This window comes from Pseudophryne corroboree, chromosome 2 (assembly GCF_028390025.1).
Source record: "Pseudophryne corroboree isolate aPseCor3 chromosome 2, aPseCor3.hap2, whole genome shotgun sequence".
NCBI lineage: Eukaryota > Metazoa > Chordata > Amphibia > Anura > Myobatrachidae > Pseudophryne > Pseudophryne corroboree.
Genome location: NC_086445.1, coordinates 139,382,155 through 139,406,472, shown reverse-complemented (window position 1 = coordinate 139,406,472; position 24,318 = coordinate 139,382,155). Strand labels below are relative to the sequence as shown.

Here is a 24,318-nt window from a genome sequence, read left to right as displayed (position 1 = left end):
CCTGGAAACATATATTTTCAGGGCCCTGACAACGTCTAGCAACTTGGAGTCCTCCAAGTCCCTAGTAGCCGCAGGCACCACAATAGGTTGGTTCAGGTGAAACGCTGAAACCACCTTAGGGAGAAACTGAGGACGAGTCCTCAATTCCGCCCTGTCCGAATGGAAAATCAGATAAGGGCTTTTACAGGATAAAGCCGCCAATTCTGACACGCGCCTGGCCCAGGCCAGGGCCAACAGCATGACCACTTTCCATGTGAGATATTTTAACTCCACAGATTTAAGTGGTTCAAACCAATGTGACTTTTGGAACCCAAAAAACTACATTGAGATCCCAAAGTGCCACTGGAGGCACAAAAGGAGGCTGTATATGCAGTACCCCTTTTACAAACGTCTGAACTTCAGGGACTGAAGCTAGTTCTTTTTGGAAGAAAATTGACAGGGCCGAAATTTGAACCTTAATGGACCCCAATTTCAGGCCCATAGACACTCCTGTTTGCAGGAAATGTAGGAATCGACCCAGTTGAATTTCCTCCGTCGGGCCTTACTGGCCTCGCACCACGCAACATATTTTCGCCAAATGCGGTGATAATGTTTTGCGGTTACATCCTTCCTGGCTTTGATCAGGATAGGGATGACTTCATCCGGAATGCCTTTTTTCCTTCAGGATCCGGCGTTCAACCGCCATGCCGTCAAACGCAGCCGCGGTAAGTCTTGGAACAGACAGGGTCCTTGTTGGAGCAGGTCCCTTCTTAGAGGTAGAGGCCACGGATCCTCCGTGAGCATCTCTTGAAGTTCCGGTTACCAAGTCCTTCTTGGCCAATCCGGAGCCACGAATATAGTGCTTACTCCTCTCCATCTTATCAATCTCAGTACCTTGGGTATGAGAGGCAGAGGAGGGAACACATACACTGACTGGTACACCCACAGTGTTACCAGAGCGTCTACAGCTATTGCCTGAGGGTCCCTTGACCTGGCGCAATACCTGTCGAGTTTTTCCCAACGGTTTATAATCATGTGGAAGACTTCTGGGTGAAGTCCCCACTCTCCCGGGTGGAGGTCGTGCTGAGGAAGTCTGCTTCCCAGTTGTCCACTCCCGGAATGAATACTGCTGACAGTGCTATCACATGATTTTCCGCCCAGCGAAGAATCCTTGCAGCTTCTGCCATTGCCCTCCTGCTTCTTGTGCCACCCTGTCTGTTTACGTGGGTGACTGCCGTGATATTGTCCGACTGGATCAACACCGGCTGACCTTGAAGCAGAGGTCTTGCTAAGCTTAGAGCATTGTAAATGGCCCTTAGCTTCAGGATATTTATGTGAAGTGATGTCTCCAGGCTTGACCATAAGCCCTGGATATTCCTTCCCTGTGTGACTGCTCCCCAGCCTCGCAGGCTGGCATCCGTGGTCACCAGGACCCAGTCCTGAATGCCGAATCTGCGGCCCTCTAGAAGATGAGCACTCTGCAACCACCACAGGAGGGACACCCTTGTCCTTGGTGACAGGGTTATCCGCTGATGCATCTGAAGATGCAACCCGGACCATTTGTCCAGCAGGTCCCACTGGAAAGTTCTTGCGTGGAATCTGCCGAATGGGATTGCTTCGTAGGAAGCCACCATTTTACCCAGAACCCTTGTGCATTGATGCACTGAGACTTGGCTCGGTTTTAGGAGGTTCCTGACTAGCTCGGATAACTCCCTGGCTTTCCCCTCCGGGAGAAACACCTTTTTCTGGACTGTGTCCAGGATCATCCCTGGGAACAGAAGACAAGTCGTCGGAACCAGCTGCGATTTTGGAATATTGAGAATCCAATCGTGCTGCCGCAACACTACCTGAGATAGTGCCACACCGACCTCCAACTGTTCCCTGGATCTTACCCTTATCAGGGAATCGTCCAAGTAAGGGATAACTAAAATTCCCTTCCTTCGAAGGAATATCATCATTTCGGCCATTACCTTGGTAAAGACCCGGGGTGCCGTGGACCATCCATACGGCAGCGTCTGAACTGATAGTGACAGTTCTGTACCATAAACCTGAGGTACCCTTGGTGAGAAGGGTAAATTTTGACATGAAGGTAAGCATCCTTGATGTCCCGAGACATCATGTAGTCCCCTTCTTCCAGGTTCGCAATCACTGCTCTGAGTGACTCAATCTTGAATTTGAACCTCTGTATGTAAGTGTTCAAAGATTTTAGATTTAGAATCGGTCTCACCGAGCCGTCCGGCTTCGGTACCACAACAGTGTGGAATAATACCCCGTTCCCTGTTGCAGGAGGGGTACCTTGATTATCACCTGCTGGGAATACAGCTTGTGAATGGCTTCCAAAACTGTCTCCCTGTCAGAAGGAGACATCGGTAAAGCCGACTTTAGGAAAACGGCGAGGGGGAGACGTCTCGAATTCTAATTTGTACCCCTGAGATATCACCTGAAGGATCCAGGGGTCTACTTGCGAGTGAGCCCACTGCGCACTGTAATTCATTGAGACGGGCCCCCCACCGTGCCTGATTCTGCTTGTAAAGCCCCAGCGTCATACTGAGGGCTTGGCAGAGGCGGGAGAGGGTTTCTGTTCCTGGGAACTGGCTGATTTCTGCAGCCTTTTTCCTCTCCCTCTGTCACGGGGCAGAAATGAGGAACATTTTGCCCGCTTGTCCACGAAAAGACTGCGCCTGATAATACGGCGTCTTCTCATGTTGAGAGGCGACCTGGGGTACAAACGTGGATTTCCCAGCTGTTGCCGTGGCCACCAGGTCTGAAAGACCGACCCCAAATAACTCCTCCCCTTATTAAGGCAATACTTCCAAATGCCGTTTGGAATACGCATCACCTGACCACTGACGTGTCCATAACCCTCTACTGGTAGAAATGGACAACGCACTTAGACTTGATGCCAGTCGGCAAATATTCCGCTGTGCATCACGCATATATAGAAATGCATCTTTTAAATGCTCTATAGGCAAAATATACTGTCCCTATCTAGGGTATCAATATTTTCAGTCAGGGAATCCGACCACGCCAACCCAGCACTGCACATCCAGGCTGAGGCGATTGCTGGTCGCAGTATAACACCAGTATGTGTGTAAATACATTTTAGGATACCCTCCTGCTTTCTATCAGCAGGATCCTTAAGGGCGGCCATCTCAGGAGAGGGTAGAGCCCTTACAAGCGTGTGAGCGCTTTATCCACCCTAGGGGGTGTTTCCCAACGCACCCTAACCTCTGGCGGGAAAGGATATAATGCCAATAACATTTTAGAAATTATCAGTTGTTATCGGGGGAAAACCACGCATCATCACACACCTCATTTAATTTCTCAGATTCAGGAAAACTACAGGTAGTTTTTCCTCACCGAACATAATACCCCTTTTTGGTGGTACTCGTATTATCAGAAATGTGTAAAACATTTTTCATTGCCTCAATCATGTAACGTGTGGCCCTACTGGAAGTCACATTTGTCTCTTCACCGTCGACACTGGAGTCAGTATCCGTGTCGGCGTCTATATCTGCCATCTGAGGTAACGGGCGCTTTAGAGCCCCTGACGGACTATGAGACGTCTGGACAGGCACAAGCTGAGTAGCCGGCTGTCTCATGTCAACCACTGTCTTTTATACAGAGCTGACACTGTCACGTAATTCCTTCCAACAGTTCATCCACTCAGGTGTCGACCCCCTAGGGGGTGACATCACTATTACAGGCAATCTGCTCCGTCTCCACATCATTTTTCTCCTCATACATGTCGACACAAACGTACCGACATACAGCACACACACAGGGAATGCTCTGATAGAGGACAGGACCCCACTAGCCCTTTGGGGAGACAGAGGGAGAGTTTGCCAGCACACACCAAAGCGCTATATATATATACAGGGATAACCTTATATAAGTGTTTTTCCCCTTATAGCTGCTGTATTGTTAATACTGCGCCTAATTAGTGCCCCCCTCTCTTTTTTAACCCTTTCTGTAGTGTAGTGACTGCAGGGGAGAGCCAGGGGAGCTTCCCTCCAACGGAGCTGTGAGGGAAAATGGCGCCAGTGTGCTGAGGAGATAGGCTCCGCCCCTTTTTCGCTGACTTTTCTCCTGCTTTTTTATGGATTCTGGCAGGGGTTAAAATTCATCCATATAGCCCTGGGGGCTATATGTGATGTATTTTCGCCAGCCAAGGTGTTTTTATTGCTGCTCAGGTCGCCCCCCCCTAGCGCCATGCACCATCAGTGACTGAAGTGTGCTGAGGAGCAATGGCGCACAGCTGCAGTGCTGTGCGCTACCTTGGTGAAGACAGGATGTCTTCTGCCACGATTTTCCGGACCTCTTCTGTCTTCTGGCTCTGTAAGGGGGCCGGCGGCGCGGCTCTGGGACCCATCCATGGCTGGGCCTGTGATCGTCCCTCTGGAGCTAATGTCCAGTAGCCTAAGAAGCCCAATCCACTCTGCACGCAGGTGAGTTCGCTTCTTCTCCCCTTAGTCCCTCGATGCAGTGAGCCTGTTGCCAGCAGGTCTCACTGAAAAAAAAAACCTAAACTAAAACTTTCACTAAGAAGCTCAGGAGAGCCCCTAGTGTGCACCCTTCTCGTTCGGGCACAGAGATCTAACTGAGGCTTGGAGGAGGGTCATAGGGGGAGGAGCCAGTGCACACCAGATAGTCCTAAAGCTTTCTTTAGATGTGCCCAGTCTCCTGCGGAGCCGCTATTCCCCATGGTCCTTACGGAGTCCCCAGCATCCACTTAGGACGTTAGAGAAATAATGCTTTCCTGGACCAGTTGCTGGGTTTGAGGGATGACTATTATGCCATGGTCGTGAGACTGGAAGGGTTGTGGTTCCTTCATTTCTATTATGGCATTAAAAAAAAAACACTTCATTTTTCCCTTCAAAACTGTTCATATAGGGGTTTTTTTTTGTTTTTTTTTATTTAATATAGTTATAAAAGATTTTTTACAAATATGAAAATAATATATTACGCACATCTGCAGAATGGATCTCCTAATCAAACAGTGGGGTGGTGCGGTCTCATGTGATCGGACCATGACAGTCAAGTGGTTTGAAATATAAATCTGGATTTTATCAATTGCTTTTACTACCGTGATAATTCTGGCTAGATTCATTGTGGAGTACTGTGTACACCAGCCACAAGATTATATACTGTTTTTGTTTATTTTATTGTTTTATTTGATCTATGGAATCTCCACACGTTGACTCATGTCTGCATCCCTCCCTTTCTGTCTTGTGGGGCAATGAGAAATGCTTGTGTAACGGTTTGAAATTAGCCCTGTAGCCTTGTACACTGCACTTTATCGACATGACAAACATGGGTTACAATAAACAGATTTACATTAAAATGTTTTTTAAAAAAATATGTAAATTAGTACTATGGCAACAACCAATATGAGGTTTCTAAACAACATTTTAGGTAAAGTGTTTGAGTGGTGCTCTACGAATTATGTAACAAAAACGTGTGGCATCCATGTGAAAAGAAACTTGTTCAGAACTCTCTTTTTTGGGGTGTGATACAATGTGAAGCTATGTTAATGATTCTTGTTAATTCAGGTGTAACTGGTGTCTCAGTTTGCAATAGCAGAGACTGATCTGGGAAACCGGCATACATGGGTTCCTTATATGTGTGATAAGATACAAATGTGGATTACAAAGGAAGGCACTAGGCCTATATTCTACCAACCTTGGCAATAAAAATATGGCTTGGTTTCCATGTTATTAAAAAGGCAAGAATGATAGAATTTTGGTAACCCTAGCCACATGACTGCTGTCCATTTATAAACTCGCATCCAGGAGACCTGCTTTGGCTCCACTGTCTATACCAGTGGGGGTTGTCTTAACCGTTTTCTCTTTCCACAGTGATGGATCAGTAAAAGGGTTAGGGGCCCTACACATTTGACGATGCGCCGCCGAGGTGCCCGACGGCCGAAACGGCCGACGAGCGACCCGGCGGCGGGGGGGCAGTGACGGGGGGAGTGAAGTTTCTTCACTCCCCCCGTCACGCGGCTGCATTGAAGTGCAGGCAAATATGGACGAGATCGTCCATATTGGCCTGCATGCACAGCCGACGGGAGACCAGCGATGAACGAGCGCGGGGCCGCGCATCGTTCATCGCTGGAGTCTCCACACTGAAAGATATGAACGAGTTCTCGTTCATTTATGAACGAGATCGTTCATATCTTTCAGAAAATCGGCCAGTGTGTAGGGCCTAGTAGGTAAGTTGCAGCCTCCCTCCTTTATCTATTACTAGCATATTGAACCAGTCATTTGTCAAGTAGACAGGCCTCTCCCCTATCTACACTTACTTCACCTGTCTCTTTTTTCGACAGATCCATTTCTTACATCATCTCGCCTCTTTAATCCTGCTGTCATTTTACACAATTTTTCCCCACTAAGAGGCACTAGCATGGGGACTCCCACTGCACGATAGAGGTTGGAGACACCATAGCAGATTATATAGATGAACCAACTAGAATGCAAGGACACAAAATTACATGATTCTATTACAGGGGAGAACTAAGCCGATCAGATATCTAAACATTCACTGACCTATGAGTATGAGCCTCCTACTGCATCACTAGCATTGACATACCAATTGACAGGAAGGCCCTTGAGGGTGGAAACGTCAGCCGGTTGAGAGACAGGTCGCATTATGTAAAAAATGACTACACTCTTCCTTGCTGATACGTAATATTGTGTGAAAAAGAATCCTCTCTTTGCACACATTGGTGGTCATTCCGAGTTGTTCGCTCGCTAGCAGTTTTTAGCAGCCGCGCAAACGCTAAGTCGCCGCCCTCTGGGAGTGTATGTTAGCTTAGCAGAAGTTCGAACGAAAGGATCGCAGAGCAGCTGCAAAATAATTTTGAGCAGTTTCAGAGTAGCTCCAGACCTACTCAGCGCTTGCGATCACTTCAGACTGTTTAGTTCCTGATTTGACGTCACTAACACGCCCTGCGTTCGGCCAGCCACGCCTGCGTTTTTCCATGCACACCTGCGTTTTCTCGATCACTCCCTGAAAACGGTCAGTTGACACCCAGAAACGCCCCTTTCCTGTCAATCACTCTGCGGCCAGCAGTGCGACTGAAAAGCTTTGCTAGACCTAGTGTAAAACTACATCTTTCGTTGTAATATTACTTCGCGCGTGCGCAGAAGTGCCTTTTTTTGTGCCTTTTTTTTGCCTCATCGCTGCACAGCGAACGAATGCAGCTAGCGAACAACTCGGAATGACCCCCATTGTCTTTATTGTGGACTTTGTTGAAAACAATTATTTTTACTTTATTGAAAATCTAAAAAATAAAAAAGGTCACATGACTATCACCTGGTTAAAAAATAATTAAAAAATATGTATCATTATCCTCCAACCAGCTTCTAAAGTCTGCAGTCTTAGGTCATGTAGTCTCTCTTCTGGAACACGGCCCTGATGAGCGACTACTAACAGTAATATACTGCAACGATGCATTACAGCTGCCTCACTTGTCAGAGATTGTTGTACTCCATGAAATCCATAAGTAAAGTGCTGGAGGGTGTCTTGTAATAGAGCGACTTGCTGCAATGTCAATAGTAACACATTATTCCTCCCTGGTTATTTGTCTGGTAGAGGAAATGTCAATTTGATTTTTGCTGCTATATGACCAGAGGGAATTCATCACTACTTATAGGATCTTAAAATAAAAAGTTCTATTCAGCAAAAAAAAAAAACTTTCAACAGACCGCACATCAGCATTCCGAAGACCAGTTATTACAGAAAAAGGAAAAAGCAATACATTTTATTGAGAAAAGACCAAATGAGGAAGCACAGACCAGAGGGAGAACCAGTCTTGTGAAATTCAGACCTGTAATTAGATTTCCATATTATCTGTTTGAAATAAGACCGTTATTTGATGTGAAGATAGAATCACACATTATTCACTCATTAAAATTACCGTACCGTGGATTGGTGCGTCTTCTCTTTGTGGCTGTGCGCAGTCGTGAGCCCAATAAGATCTACAGGGAGACAAAAAAAATAACTAAATAACATAGAAAATACAAATCAAGATCAAACAATTGCTGAGCACACACAAATTATTTATTATACCGTTCTTAGATAGTAATTAAGAACTTGTAGAAACTTGGAAAAAGGCCATTGGGCAATTCTTACAATGAGCTTGTTAGATGGGGAATATTCATCAAGTAATTGTGTAGCTATTGCCAGCAAATAAAATAAAAAAACCATACAATGCACAAAACCAAAACCTCATAACAGCAGTCCACATTTAAGGCTTAGCACTAAGCATGACACAGTGGTAAGGGCCATGGAACAAGGGTCTGATCTACCAAAGTGCTGCATGGAATACTTGTAGACAAGCCTCTCACATCGCACTTGCTTCTCCAGTGAGGTGGGCAGAGACATGACAGTGTGACTGGCGGCATCACATTGTGGTGATGTGGTCTGCAGCACAGTGCACTCGCTCCTTCTAACTGTAGCCCCCAATATACGGATCTCCCAGATCACAGACAGAAAATAAGAATTTACTTACCGATAATTCTATTTCTCGTAGTCCGTAGTGGATGCTGGGAACTCCGTAAGGACCATGCTGGGAACTCCGTAAGGACCATGGGGAATAGCGGCTCCGCAGGAGACTGGGCACAAAAGTAAAGCTTTAGGACTACCTGGTGTGCACTGGCTCCTCCCCCTATGACCCTCCTCCAAGCCTCAGTTAGGATACTGTGCCCGGACGAGCGTACACAATAAGGAAGGATTTTGAATCCCGGGTAAGACTCATACCAGCCACACCAATCACACCGTACAACCTGTGATCTGAACCCAGTTAACAGCATGATAACAGAGGAGCCTCTGGAAAGATGGCTCACAGCAACAATAACCCGATTTAGTTAACAATAACTATGTACAAGTATTGCAGACAATCCGCACTTGGGATGGGCGCCCACATCCACTACGGACTACGAGAAATAGAATTATCGGTAAGTAAATTCTTATTTTCTCTGACGTCCTAGTGGATGCTGGGAACTCCGTAAGGACCATGGGGATTATACCAAAGCTCCCAAACGGGCGGGAGAGTGCGGATGACTCTGCAGCACCGAATGAGAGAACTCCAGGTCCTCCTCAGCCAGGGTATCAAATTTGTAGAATTTAGCAAACGTGTTTGCCCCTGACCAAGTAGCTGCTCGGCAAAGTTGTAAAGCCGAGACCCCTCGGGCAGCCGCCCAAGATGAGCCCACCTTCCTTGTGGAATGGGCTTTTACAGATTTTGGCTGTGGCAGGCCTGCCACAGAATGTGCAAGCTGAATTGTATTACAAATCCAACGAGCAATAGTCTGCTTAGAAGCAGGAGCACCCAGCTTGTTGGGTGCCTACAGGATAAACAGCGAGTCAGATTTTCTGACTAAAGCCGTCCTGGAAACATATATTTTCAGGGCCCTGACTACGTCCAACAACTTGGAGTCCTCCAAGTCCCTAGTAGCCGCAGGTACCACAATAGGTTGGTTCAGATGAAATGCTGAAACCACCTTAGGGAGAAAATGAGGACGAGTCCTCAATTCCGCCCTGTCTGAATGGAAGATCAGATAAGGGCTTTTACAGGATAAAGCCGCCAATTCTGACACGCGCCTGGCCGAGGCCAGGGCCAACAGCATGACCACTTTCCCTGTGAGATATTTTAACTCCACAGATTCAAGTGGTTCAAACCAATGTGACTTTAGGAACCCCAAAACTACATTGAGATCCCAAGGTGCCACTGGAGGCACAAAAGGAGGCTGTATATGCAGTACCCCTTTTACAAACGTCTGAACTTCAGGAACTGAAGCTAGTTCTTTCTGGAAGAAAATTGACAGGGCCGAAATTTGAACCTTAATGGACCCCAATTTTAGGCCCATAGACACTCCTGTTTGCAGGAAATGCAGGAATCGACCTAGTTGAAATTCCTCCATTGGGGCCTTACTGGCCTCGCACCGCGCAACATATTTTCGCCAAATGCGGTGATAATGCTTTGCGGTTACATCCTTCCTGGCTTTGATCAGGGTAGGGATGACTTCATCCGGAATGCCTTTTTCCTTCAGGATCCGGCGTTCAACCGCCCTGCCGTCAAACGCAGCCGCGGTAAGTCTTGGAATAGACAGGGTCCTTGCTGGAGCCGGTCCCTTCTTAGAGGTAGAGGCCACGGGTCCTCCGTGAGCATCTCTTGAAATTCCGGGTACCAAGTCCTTCTTGGCCAATCCGGAGCCACGAGTATAGTTCTTACTCCCCTCCGTCTTATAATTCTCAGTACTTTTGGTATGAGAGGAAGAGGAGGGAACACATACACTGACTGGTACACCCACGGTGTTACCAGAGCGTCCACAGCTATTGCCTGAGGGTCCCTTGACCTTGCGCAATACCTGTCCAATTTTTTGTTTAGGCGGGACGCCATCATGTCCACCTTTGGTTTTTCCCAACGGTTTACAATCATGTGGAAGACTTCTGGGTGAAGTCCCCACTCTCCCGGGTGGAGGTCGTGCCTGCTGAGGAAGTCTGCTTCCCAGTTGTCCACTCCCGGAATGAACACTGCTGACAATGCTATCACATGATTTTCCGCCCAGCGAAAAATCCTTGCAGCTTCTGCCATTGCCCTCCTGCTTCTTGTGCCGCCCTGTCTGTTTACGTGGGCGACTGCCGTGATGTTGTCCGACTGGATCAGCACCGGCTGACCTTGAAGCAGAGGTCTTGCTTGGCTTAGGGCATGGGTCTTCAACCTGCGACCCTCCAGCTGCTGTGGAACTACACATCCCAGCATGCCCTGCCTCAGTTTTAGCATACCTTAATAGCAAAACTGTGGCAGGGCATGCTGGGATGTGTAGTTTCACAGCAGCTGGAGGGCCACAGGATGAAGACCCATGGCTTAGGGCATTGTAAATGGCCCTTAGCTCCATTTATGTGAAGTGATGTCTCCAGGCTTGACCACAAGCCCTGGAAATTTCTTCCCTGTGTGATTGCTCCCCAGCCTCGCAGGCTGGCATCCGTGGTCACCAGGACCCAGTCCTGAATGCCGAATCTGCGGCCCTCTAGAAGATGAGCACTCTGCAACCACCACAGGAGAGACACCCTTGTCTTTGGTGACAGGGTTATCCGCTGATGCATCTGAAGATGCGATCCGGACCATTTGTCCAGCAGGTCCCACTGGAAAGTTCTTGCGTGGAATCTGCCGAATGGAATTGCTTCGTAGGAAGCCACCATTTTTTTCAGGACCCTTGTGCACTGATGCATTGACACTTGGCCTGGTTTTAGGAGGTTTCTGACTAGTTCGGATAACTCCCTGGCTTTCTCCTCCGGGAGAAACCCCTTTTTCTGGACTGTGTCCAGGATCATCCCTAGGAATAGAAGACGTGTCGTCGGGATCAGCTGCGATTTTGGAATAATGAGAATCCAACCGTGCTGCCGCAACACTACTTGAGATAGTGCTACCCCGACTACCAACTGTTCCCTGGATCTTGCCCTTATCAGGAGATCGTCCAAGTAAGGGATAACTAAAACTCCCTTCCTTCGAAGGAGTATCATCATTTCGGCCATTACTTTGGTAAAGACCCGGGGTGCCGTGGACAACCCAAACGGCAGCGTCTGAAACTGATAGTGACAGTTCTGCACCACAAACCTGAGGTACCCTTGGTGTGAAGGGCAAATTGGGACATGTAGGTAAGCATCCTTGATGTCCAGAGACACCATGTAATCCCCTTCTTCCAGGTCTGCAATCACTGCTCTGAGTGACTCCATCTTGAATTTGAACCTGTGTATGTAAGTGTTCAAGGATTCTAGATTTTAAATAGGTCTCACCGAGCCGTCCGGCTTCGGTACCACAAACAGCGTGGAATAATACCCCTTTCCCTGTTGTAGGAGGGGTACCTTGATTATCACCAGCTGGGAATACAGCTTGTGAATGGCTTCCAATACCGCCTCCCTGTCGGAGGGAGACGTCGGTAAAGCAGACTTTAGGAAACGGCGAAGGGGAGACGTCTCGAATTCCAATTTGTACCCCTGAGATACCACCTGAAGGATCCAGGGGTCCACCTGTGAGTGAGCCCACTGCACGCTGAAATTTTTGAGACGGGCCCCCACCGTGCCTGAGTCCGCTTGTAAAGCCCCAGCGTCATGCTGAGGACTTGGCAGAAACGGGAGAGGGCTTCTGTTCCTGGGAACTGGCTGTTTGCTGCAGCCTTTTTCCTCTCCCTCTGCCACGGGGCAGAAACGAGGAGCCTTCTGCCCGCTTGCTCTTATGGGGCCGAAAGGACTTATGTTGAGAGGCTACCTGGGGTAAAAATGTGGACTTCCCAGCCGTTGCCGTGGCCACCAGGTCTGTTAGACCTACCCCAAATAACTCCTCCCTTTTATAAGGCGATACTTCCATATGCCTTTTGGAATCAGCATCACCTGACCACTGTCTTGTCCATAACCCTCTTCTGGCAGAAATGGACAGCGCACTTACTCTTGATGCCAGTCGGCAAATATCCCTCTGTGCATCACGCATATATAGAAATGCATCTTTTAAATGCTCTATAGTCAGTAATATACTGTCCCTATCTAGGGTGGTCTTCTGTATACCGGCGGTCGGGCTCCCGGCGCTCAGTATACCGGCGCCGGGAGCCCGACCGCCGGCATACCGACACTTATTTTCCCTCGTGGGGGTCCACGACCCCCATAGAGGGAGAATAAAATAGTGTGGCGCGCGTAGCGCGCCACCGTGCCCGTAGCGTGGCGAGCGCAGCGAGCCCGCAAGGGGCTCATTTGCGCTCGCCACACTGTCGGTCAGCCGGCGGTCGGGCTCCCGGCGCCGGTATGCTGGGCGCCGGGAGCCCGACCGCCGGCCAGCCGTAGTGAACCCCCTATCTAGGGTATCAATATTGTCAGTCAGGGAATCCGACCAAGCCACCCCAGCACTGCACAATCAGGCTGAGGCGATTGCTGGTCGCAGTATCACACCCGTGTGAGTGTATATACATTTTAGGATATTTTCCTGCTTACTGTCAGCAGGTTCCTTAAGGGCGGCCGTGTCCGGGGACGGTAGTGCCACCTGTTTAGACAAGCGTGTGAGCGCTTTTTCCACCCTAAGGGGTGTTTCCCAACGTGCCCTATCCTCTGGCGGGAAGGGGTATGATGCTAATAACTTTTTTATCGGGGGAAACCCGCGCATCATCACACACTTCATTTAATTCCTCAGATGCAGGAAAAACTACAGGCAGTTTTTTCTCACCCAACATAATACCCTTTTTAGTGGTACTGGTATTATCAGAAATATGTAAAACATTTTCCATAGCCTCAATCATGTAACGTGTGGCCCTACTGGAAGTCACATTCGTCTCTTAATCGTCGACACTGGAGTCAGTATCCGTGTCGGCGTCTGTATCTGCCATCTGAGGTAACGGGCGTTTTAGAGCCCCTGATGGCTTTTGAGACACCTTGACAGGCACAGGCTGAGTAGCCGGCTGTCTCATGTCATCAATCTTTTGTAAAGAGCTGACACTGTCACGTAATTCATTCCATAAGCTCAGCCACTCAGGTGTCGACTCCCTAGGGGGTGACATCTCCATTACAGGCAATTGCTCCGCCTCCACACCATTTTCCTCCTCATACATGTCGACACAATCGTACCGACACACAGCACACACACAGGGAATGCTCTGATAGAGGACAGGACCCCACTAGCCCTTTGGGGAGACAGAGGGAGAGTATGCCAGCACACACCAGAGCGCTATATATATATATATAGGGACAACATTATAGAAGTGTTTTTCCCCTTATAGCTGCTGTTTTATTAATACTGCGCCTAATTAGTGCCCCCCTCTCTTTTTTAACCCCTTTCTGTAGTGTAGTAACTGCAGGGGAGAGTCAGGGAGCTTCCCTCCAACGGAGCTGTGAGAGAAAATGGCGCCAGTGTGCTGAGGAGATAGGCTCCGCCCCTTTTTCGCGGACTTTTCTCCTGCATTTTTATGAATTCTGGCAGGGGTTAAAATACATCCATATAGCCCTGGGGGTTATATGTGATGTATGTTTGCCAGCCAAGGTGTTTTTATTGCTGCTCAGGGCACCCCCCCCCCAGCGCCCTGCACCCTCAGTGACTGCTGTGTGAGGTGTGTATGAGGAGCAATGGCGCACAGCTGCAGTGCTGTGCGCTACCTTGGTGAAGACTGATGTCTTCTGCCGCCGATTTTCCGCACCTCTTCTTGCTTCTGGCTCTGTAAGGGGGCCGGCAGGCGGCTCTGGGACCGAGCTCCAAGGCTGGGCATGTGTTGGGTCCCTCTGGAGCTAATGGTGTCCAGTAGCCTAAGAAGCCCAAGCTGGCTGCAAGCAGGCAGGTTCGCTTCTTCTCCCCTTAGTCCCTCGATGCAGTGAGCCTGTTGCCAGCAGGTCTCACTGAAAATAAAAAACCTAAAACTAAACTTTCACTAAGAAGCTCAGGAGAGCCCCTAGTGTGCACCCTTCTCGGCCGGGCACAAAAATCTAACTGAGGCTTGGAGGAGGGTCATAAGGGGAGGAGCCAGTGCACACCAGGTAGTCCTAAAGCTTTACTTTTGTGCCCAGTCTCCTGCAGAGCCGCTATTCCCCATGGTCCTTACGGAGTTCCCAGCATGGTCCTTACGGAGTTCCCAGCATCCACTAGGACGTCAGAGAAATGGTAGGTAAGTGTGCATACACCAGTCCCAGAACCATAGGCTTGGCAGACTGGTAGCAGCCACGGTGGCTGCAGAGATTGTACACTGGGTCGTATTTGCTAGGAGCACCAAACAACAATATGAATAAAAAGGCCAATAGACACATGAATATTGGCTTATTTGCCCAGCATGTCTGAAATTCTACAATTATACCATATTTGTAAAGGTCTGTAAAATACTGTATTATACCCATATTACGTATCTCAGTGCAGCAAAGTAATATACCCATATTACGTATCTCAGTTCAGCAAAGCATCATACCCATATTACGTATCTCAGTGCAGCAAAGCATTATACCCATATTACGTATCTCAGTGCAGCAAAGTAATATACCCATGTTATGTATCTCAGTGCAGCAAAGCATTATACCCATATTACGTATATCAGTTCAGCAAAGCATTATACCCATATTACGTATCTCAGTTCAGCAAAGCATTATACCCATATTACGTATCTCAGTTCAGCAAAGCATTATACCCATATTACGTATCTCAGTGCAGCAAAGCATTATACCCATATTACGTATCTCAGTGCAGCAAAGCATTATACCCATATTACGTATCTCAGTTCAGCAAAGCATTATACCCATATTACGTATCTCAGTGCAGCAAAGCATTATACCCATATTACGTATCTCAGTTCAGCAAAGCATTATACCCATATTACGTATCTCAGTGCAGCAAAGCATTATACCCATATTACGTATCTCAGTTCAGCAAAGCATTATACCCATATTACGTATCTCAGTGCAGCAAAGCATTATACCCATATTACATATCTCAGTGCAGCAAAGCATTATACCCATATTACGTATCTCAGTGCAGCAAAGCATTATACCCATATTATGTATCTCAGTGCAGCAAAGCATTATACCCATATTATGTATCTCAGTGCAGCAAAGCATTATACCCATATTACGTACCTCAGTTCAGCAAAGCATTATACCCATATTACGTATGTCAGTGCAGCAAAGCATTATACCCATATTACGTATCTCAGTGCAGCAAAGCATTATACCCATATTACGTATGTCAGTGCAGCAAAGCATTATACCCATATTACGTATCTCAGTGCAGCAAAGCATTATGCCCATATTATGTATCTCAGTGCAGCAAAGCATTATGCCCATATTACGTATCTCAGTGCAGCAAAGCATTATGCCCATATTATGTATCTTAGTGCAGCAAAGCATTATACCCATATTACGTATGTCAGTGCAGCAAAGCATTATACCCATATTACGTATCTCAGTGCAGCAAAGCATTATACCCATATTACGTACCTCAGTTCAGCAAAGCATTATACCCATATTACGTATGTCAGTGCAGCAAAGCATTATACCCATATTACGTATCTCAGTGCAGCAAAGCATTATACCCATATTACGTATGTCAGTGCAGCAAAGCATTATACCCATATTACGTATCTCAGTGCAGCAAAGCATTATACCCATATTACGTATCTCAGTGCAGCAAAGCATTATGCCCATATTATGTATCTCAGTGCAGCAAAGCATTATGCCCATATTACGTATCTCAGTGCAGCAAAGCATTATGCCCATATTATGTATCTTAGTGCAGCAAAGCATTATACCCATATTACGTATGTCAGTGCAGCAAAGCATTATACCCATATTATGTATCTCAGTGCAGCAAAGCATTATACCCATATTATGTATCTCAGTGCAGCAAAGCATTATGCCCATATTATGTATCTCAGTGCAGCAAAGCATTATGCCCATATTACGTATCTCAGTGCAGCAAAGCATTATGCCCATATTATGTATCTTAGTGCAGCAAAGCATTATACCCATATTACGTATGTCAGTGCAGCAAAGCATTATACCCATATTACGTATGTCAGTGCAGCAAAGCATTATACCCATATTACGTATCTCAGTGCAGCAAAGCATTATGCCCATATTATGTATCTCAGTGCAGCAAAGCATTATGCCCATATTACGTATCTCAGTGCAGCAAAGCATTATGCCCATATTATGTATCTTAGTGCAGCAAAGCATTATACCCATATTACGTATGTCAGTGCAGCAAAGCATTATACCCATATTACGTATCTCAGTGCAGCAAAGCATTATACCCATATTACGTATGTCAGTGCAGCAAAGCATTATACCCATATTACGTATCTCAGTGCAGCAAAGCATTATGCCCATATTATGTATCTTAGTGCAGCAAAGCATTATACCCATATTACATATGTCAGTGCAGCAAAGCATTATACCCATATTATGTATCTCAGTGCAGCAAAGCATTATGCCCATATTATGTATCTTAGTGCAGCAAAGCATTATGCCCATATTACGTATGTCAGTGCAGCAAAGCATTATACCCATATTACGTATCTCAGTGCAGCAAAGCATTATACCCATATTACGTATCTCAGTTCAGCAAAGCATTATACCCATATTATGTATCTCAGTGCAGCAAAGCATTATACCCATATTATGTATCTCAGTGCAGCAAAGCATTATACCCATATTATGCATCTCTTTATTTTTAATACTCTACTACTCAATGTACAGTACATGGTCATGGTTTAGTGCAGGCTATATGCAAAGTTTACTTTCCTATTGCATCGTTTGAATTCATATTTCAGAAATGTGTTGACTGGTGGTGCTCACGCTTTTGTCAGCTGGGTCCCCTAAATATTTTGCCTTTGTTCGGTGGATCCCAAGTGTCAGTGTTTATCTGTTATATACTCCAAGGCATAGGGCCATAAAAAATATATAATATATGTCTGACAATCTGAAGACCCTAAAACAGCTTCTGAGATTCCATGTGGTTTGGACCCTCCGATGTAGGCAATAGGTGTTCCATATTACAAGGAGAATGCTACGCAATGGTCAAGGCAGATTTAACTTCAAACAGACAACAGTCTTATGAAAAAACCATAGAAGTATAAAGAAAAGAAATGCAAGTAAATATCAAACCTGTTTACTCTTAATATTTATATATTACTAGGGGATTCATCGCGCCCTACAGGCGCTGTTCACACCGTCGTAAAAGGCTACGACCCCTTAACCCTTGCACTCCCTTGTATTATATGGCGTATTACCTGCCATCATAATTCTGTGAGTGGTTAAATATTGCACGGACAAAGGGCATGCGATGGTTAAGGGGTCATAGCCCCTTGCAACGGTGTGAACAGCGCACACAGGGCCTGATGAATCACCTAGTAGGTGCTGTGGTTGGGAGAGTGGCGGGCTGAGGGGAGGTGCATATGGGGGAGGGGGTCCGGGGATGCTGCGGATGGGGGAAAAGGTCCAGGGGTGCCACGGGTGTGGGAGGGGCGGTTGCGGTCGTGGTGCGGGTGGGGCTGGTGCAGTGGTGGCGCGGGTGGGGGAGAGGCGGGTGCGTGGTTGCTGCGGGTGGGGGATAGGGTCCGGAGCCACCACGGGTGGGGGGAGGAGAGTTGTGGGGGTGTCGCGGGTGGGGGAGGGGAGTGTGCGGGGGTGCTGCGGGTGGGGGAGGGGGTCCGGAGCCACCACGGGTGGTGGAGGGGGTGGGTGCCGCGGATGGGGTCTGGAGGTACCGAGAGTGGGGGAGGGGCGGGTAATGCTTCTCCTCCTGGAAGCAGCTAAGCTGCTGTCCTCCCTTTGGCAGTGGCTCTCCCGGAGACTCGCACAGCAGCCAGTCACTATTGTTAGCGCCGGTGTCCCAACGCACTGCATTACAGGGAAGAAGATGCACTCAATAAATTACAGCTCCCAGCAGCCCTTAGTGCCGGAATGCTTCTGCGCTAAGGGCTGCTGGGAGCTGTAGTTTATTCAGTGCTTCTACTTCCCCGTAATGCAGCGCGTTGGGACACCGGCGCTAACAATAGTGACTGGCTGGCAGAACTGACTGACTCGCTGAATCAATGTAAAAGGTGAGAGAGTGTTGTGCAGTGTCACCTTTTACATTGATTCAGCGTCCAGACATTACCCACCGCGATATCACCCACTCTATTCATTACATTAGAGATCTCGGGGCTTCCAGGCTGGCAGCCCAGGTGCTGTGTTGCGGAGTCAGGGCCTCTGGGGATCTGGGCGCGGCTGTGGCTGGGAGGCACTTCTGTGACAACACATGCAGAGGCGGCTCCGGGGCTCAGAGAGTATGCGGCGAGGGAGGGCTCTGAAAGCCTTCCGCTGCGCCGCTCTCATACACATCTATGCCGGTGGCCGCAGCAGCTTTTTTTCCACCTGCGCCGCGGCTAGGGAGTGGGGAATGTTGATGCCGGAAGGGGCAGGTGGACTGGCAGCAGGACATAGGGGGTCATTCCGACCTGATCGCTAGCAGGCTACTTTTAGCACTGCTGCGATCAGGTAGTCGGGGATGGGGAAATCGCTGTGCAGGGCTGCAAATGCTTGTGCAGAGAGCTGCACAAACAAAAGATTTTGCAGTCCGTGCACAGCACAGGACTTACTCACCCGCTGCGATCATCCAGGACGGAGCTGACGTCAGGATCCCTCCCTGGAAACGGCTGGGCATGCCTGCATTTGGACGGACACTCCCTGAAAACGGTCATTTGACGCCTCTGGCCGGTTGTGATAGACCTGCTGCTAACCCATTGAGAGCTCCTAGCCATGCCCTGCGTTATACACACAGGCAGAGTCACAGATCTGGGCTATTATATAGGAGATACTTTAAATAGTTCAATAATATGAAAGAATGACAAGAAAACATTTCAGCTGTACCACCACTTAACCCTTTTCTCATGCAGACACTGTATATAGAACCCACTGTAACAAATCAGATGAAATGTGTACTACAGAATAACAGTCATGGGAGGACAATTGCTGTCAAATGCAAACAGATTATTTTATTTCACTAGACAACACTTTCATGATGTATCAGGAATACGTCCGTGTTATTGTGACCTAAATCGTAAACCACAGCAAACTGTAAACTCTCTGTAATAAATACCTTTCAATTAGGGCATTTCCATAGTACACAAATCACTTTAAAAACTCATTAGGTAATAAATACATTGTGTTTAGGCAGGTGCACTCCTATTAAACAACTTTGTAGTGCCAGCCTACATGGCGGTGCTGCCATCATTACTATTTCAGAGAGAAGAGATGGGAGTACATATCCGGCTCGGTGCCAAGGACACACAGTTAACCGTCCGCAAAGACTCTGCATAGCAGCTGCTCCTGGAGTGAGCCGACATTTGGAAGAGTTGAACAGCAGCTGGCAGGGGAGATTGTGGGCACGATAGGAATTGGAAGCCATCAGTCTTGGTCCATGAACCAAGAAAACCACCTTAAACATGCTAAATCCCAATACACAGGAGATAAGTCTAAGCAGTGAAAAGGTGGATTTTAATTGTATTCTTCCCAAATTGCAATATTATGTACCCATCACCGGCACACAATGAGATGTAGCCTTCGTAAGCGGAGTTCATTTTCATGAAAATGAAGCTATCAACTCAATGAGAACAATGATCAACTTAAAGCTGCATTATCACTTAAAAGGTGTAATTCAGAACTGGCAAATTAATTTTGTTAACCACCGTTAAATGGTGATGGAATCAAAGTATAAATGGGAGGAGCAATAACCAAGTGGATACTCCCACTCAAAAACCACACCCCTTGTTTTCTGCAAGTAGTTGAGGATTGTTCTATGCAGCTGTTTTCCTGGGGCCCCAGGCTTGAGAGACTGGGTGACTTAAGATTTTTTTCCTAGGGGATAGTGCCCTCCATTCAGACAAGTAACACGGCTGGACCGCAAACTGAAAAGTAAAGTGATGGCAATAGCGATCACTTTATTTTTACACATCGCAGGGTTGGGCTACCAAAGCACTGGTCTCTAGGGGATCAGTACGAAATCCCGCTGGATGGGATCCCGGCGGTCGAAATACAGACACCGGAATCCCGACTAGCACAATACCGACAGGGGTGGCGAGCGGAACGCAGTCCCTTGCGGGCTCGCTACGCTCGGCACACTATTTTATTCTCCCATTATGGGTGTCGTGGACACCCACGGAGGGAGAATATGTCGGGATTGTGCCGGTAAGTATTCCGGTGTCGGTATTTCGACCGCCGGGATTCCGTCCGGCGGGATCTTAACCACATCCCGTCGCTAGATGCGAGTTTTGGTAAATGCAGACAAACTTTAATTTATTATTGCTATGACAATAAATAATGACAAATAATAAATAATAATAATTTATAATAATAATAATTATATAATAATAATAATAAATAATAATAATAAATAATGACAAATAAATAGCGCTAATAAAGTGGTAGTACACTATAAAAAGGACTATACTTAGCATTATAGTGAAGTAAAATAAATTACGACAATCTTTATTTTCACTGCAAATAACCAAATGTAACAATTTTTTAACAGAGTTCCTCATGTGATTTAACCAATATTTTTGGTTCACAAGTGTAAAGTAATCTGTAGGAAACCCTCAATCCCAAAAACACAACCCAGCAATTCTGTAATAGCTGCCCATCATGATCCGACTGACAGACAACATCACAACTTTTCCTCTTCCTCCTGTCTTATCTGTTCACACTGTCTTGGGGATGAGTCTTTTGAGTTATAATTTAATTTCCACACAGATGTTCCTACAGCTGCAGAACACAGAATCTGCTTTCTGCTGTGAGAAATGATAATTAACTAGGAAGGGGCGGCAGTCAGTTATATTTATATTTCCACATTTTGGAAAAGTTCAGGATATAGTGGTGCAGTGCAGAAAGAATACAAATTAGGGCATTAAGCTTCCCAAGCATAGTTTATATGGAGGAAAAAAACAGCACATTAGCATTTTAAATGGAGAATTAGACTTAAAACATTATTAACATATCTCTACAAAGACAGCAGGGAACACGGGTATTTAAAAGATGCACCGAAACTGAAAACACAGCAATAGCTTATGCATTATAGACTAATCAGATTATTTTACAATCAGTTAAAAGGGGAAGAGTGCCATATGTAATGTAATACAAGTTGAGTCTCCCTTATCCAAAATGCTTGGGACCAGAGGTATTTTGGATATGGGATTTTTCCGTATTTTGGAATAATTGCCTACCATAATGAGATATCATGGTGATGGGACCTAAATCTAAGCACAGAATGCATTTATGTTACATATACACCTTATACACACAGCCTGAAGGTCATTTTAGCCAATATTTTTTATAACTTTGTGCATTAAACAAAGTGTCTATATTCACACAATTCATTTATGTTTCATATACACCTTATACACACAGCCTGAAGGTCATTTAATACAATATTTTTAATAACTTTGTGTATTAAACAAAGTTTGTGTACGTTAAGCCATCAAAAAACAAAGGTTTCACTATCTCACTCTCACTCAAAAAAGTCCGTATTTCGGAATATTCCGTATTTCGGAATATTTGGATATGGGATACTCAACCTGTAATAATAATTATATATATATTTCACACTGTATATATACACGAACACACTATATTTACATATAGATTGACCTGACACACATAATTACAGATATGACAAGTTAACAGTTTCTGAAACGCTAAACCATATGTTCTCTGGTTCTATTTTAACCTCAAACTCGTCATCAGTTACATTAATCAGCAAGACAACATTTTAATGATTGGCACAGTACGTCTTTTTTTAATATATTCTACATAAAACCGATATCTTAAACTTTTTTCTTTTTAAGTAAACCTGCCTCCCTACTTATTTTTGTATTTTGTACTAATAGTAATGTTGCAATACAGATCACAGTCCAAGGTTGGATTCAATTAGCCGCACTTAATCACTGCATACTTATTGATCTACTGGGGCTATTCAATTAGAGCCCGTAGGCTGCAGTTAACACAGATTTTCATTTGAGCCAGAGGGAGGGTCGAAACAGAAACCTGCATTAAATGTCCTGATTGTGGGTGTTGCAAACGTTTTAACCGATAGCTGCAGGAACCTATCCCGAACTCTATGGATTAACACAAGTCAGCAAATAATTTGCAGCGTGAGGAAAAAGGTCTGTAATTGAATAGCCCCAGCCATTAAAGCCCCTGACTTAGATGTTTCAAGAGGTGTATTGTACCGAATGATTATTTAAATTTTACTTTGTCACAACGCAGAAATCAGTGAAACACCTCTCACATGGGGAATTCAAATCTTATTGCACCCCCTATCTCCCGTCTAAAGTGGCGGGAGAGAGAGGGGCGATATTCAAATGGTCCCCGTTATCGTGCCCGTTACAGTCGGGTTTAGAAGCGCAAAGCAACTAAACCCGACTAAGTAATAGGTGCGATCGTGAAAAGACCCATTTGGTGCCTAAATGGGTCTCTTTACGCGCATTTCAGCTTACTACCCCTGGGGGTAGTGAGCTGAATTTAACTGGTCACGCCCGTCAGCAGTAACAATACTGCAAGTGGCACGATCGCGGATGGGAGGGAGGGGTGAACATTTGAATCCAGCCCACAGTGTACTAGAAATGCTATGGTACAACTTGAACCGCACAGGAATCTGTTTTACAGATGTTCAAATGTGCGGATGAAGCACAACGGAACTCAGTGTGAGAAAGTGCTGTGCCCACTTGCATCAGGGCCCTACTTGCACAATTCAGACTCTGTCATACACAGAAGTAGAAACGGTGCATGTCAAATTGATCACTGTAATATAGTAAAGTAGTTTTGCTGCTGCCAATTTATTAATGTGATTAAGACAGATGGGGCATATCTACCCCATGGCCAGGTTGGCACTTGCCAGGGCCACCAAACATGGGGGGGGAGAGTGGGAAAAATAAGAGGACCGGAATAAGGTGGAGGCACGGGGGCTCTGTAACCTGGATTCCCCTCTCTCAGGGAGCCCCTGGCCGAAGCACAGTGTACTGCTGCTGACTGAGTGATGGGAAGGTGCGCATGCGCTATGTGTGGCGGGAGTCTGTGGGGTATATTCAATTGCGGTCGAATTCCCAAAATTGTCGAAAAACTGGACTTTTCGCCCCCAAAAAAAAAATCGACAATGCAATTCAGTACTTTCCGTCAAAAAAAACGGACTTTCAAAATTCGACTTTTTGAAATTCGACATTTGTCAAATTCGACATTTCTGCAATGGTACAAATGCAGCAATTCGCCAAAAGTATATTCAATTGAAGTTTGAAAATTCGACAACAGTGCTTTTAGACAGTAAATTCGTCATTTTCAATCCGCCACACTTTGGTGGGGGAATCTAACAAAAAAAATGTAAAACATGTTTTTTTTGGTGTTTTTTTTTATTGGTAATAGCATATCTATTTATATTAGAAGGGATTAGGTAATTGGTTTGTCTATTTTGGAGGCACAAGTATTATTTATATATTTAAAAAAAAAATATTTTTTATTTTTCTTTTTTTTAAATGGAATGCTAAAATCCCGAAAAAAAATGGCGTGGGGTCCCCCCTCCAAAGCATAACCAGCCTCGGGCTCTTCGAGCCGGTCCTGGTTCTAAAAATCCGGGGGGAAAAATGACAGCGGATCCCCCGTATTTTTAAAACCAGCACCGGGCTCTGCGCCTGGTGCAAAAAATACGGGGGACAAAGAGTAGGGGTCCCCCGTATTTTTTACACCAGCATCGGGCTCCACTAGCTGGACAGATAATGTCACAGCCGGGGGTCACTTTTATACAGCGCCCTGCGGCCGTGGCATTAAATATCCAACTAGTCACCCCTGGCCGGG

The 24,318-nt window shown here is 46.2% G+C and overlaps 1 protein-coding gene across 2 annotated transcripts in view; it reads right to left on the bottom strand.

The window, feature by feature from the left end:
* Window positions 1–24,318, bottom strand: part of B3GLCT (beta 3-glucosyltransferase) — a 1,170,551-nt gene that overhangs the window by 935,274 nt on the left and 210,959 nt on the right. For both annotated transcript variants that reach the window (XM_063951761.1, XM_063951762.1), the window contains exon 2: window positions 7,906–7,961. In XM_063951761.1, coding sequence (XP_063807831.1) covers window positions 7,906–7,961 — 56 coding nt within the window. The remainder of the gene's footprint in view (window positions 1–7,905; window positions 7,962–24,318) is intronic.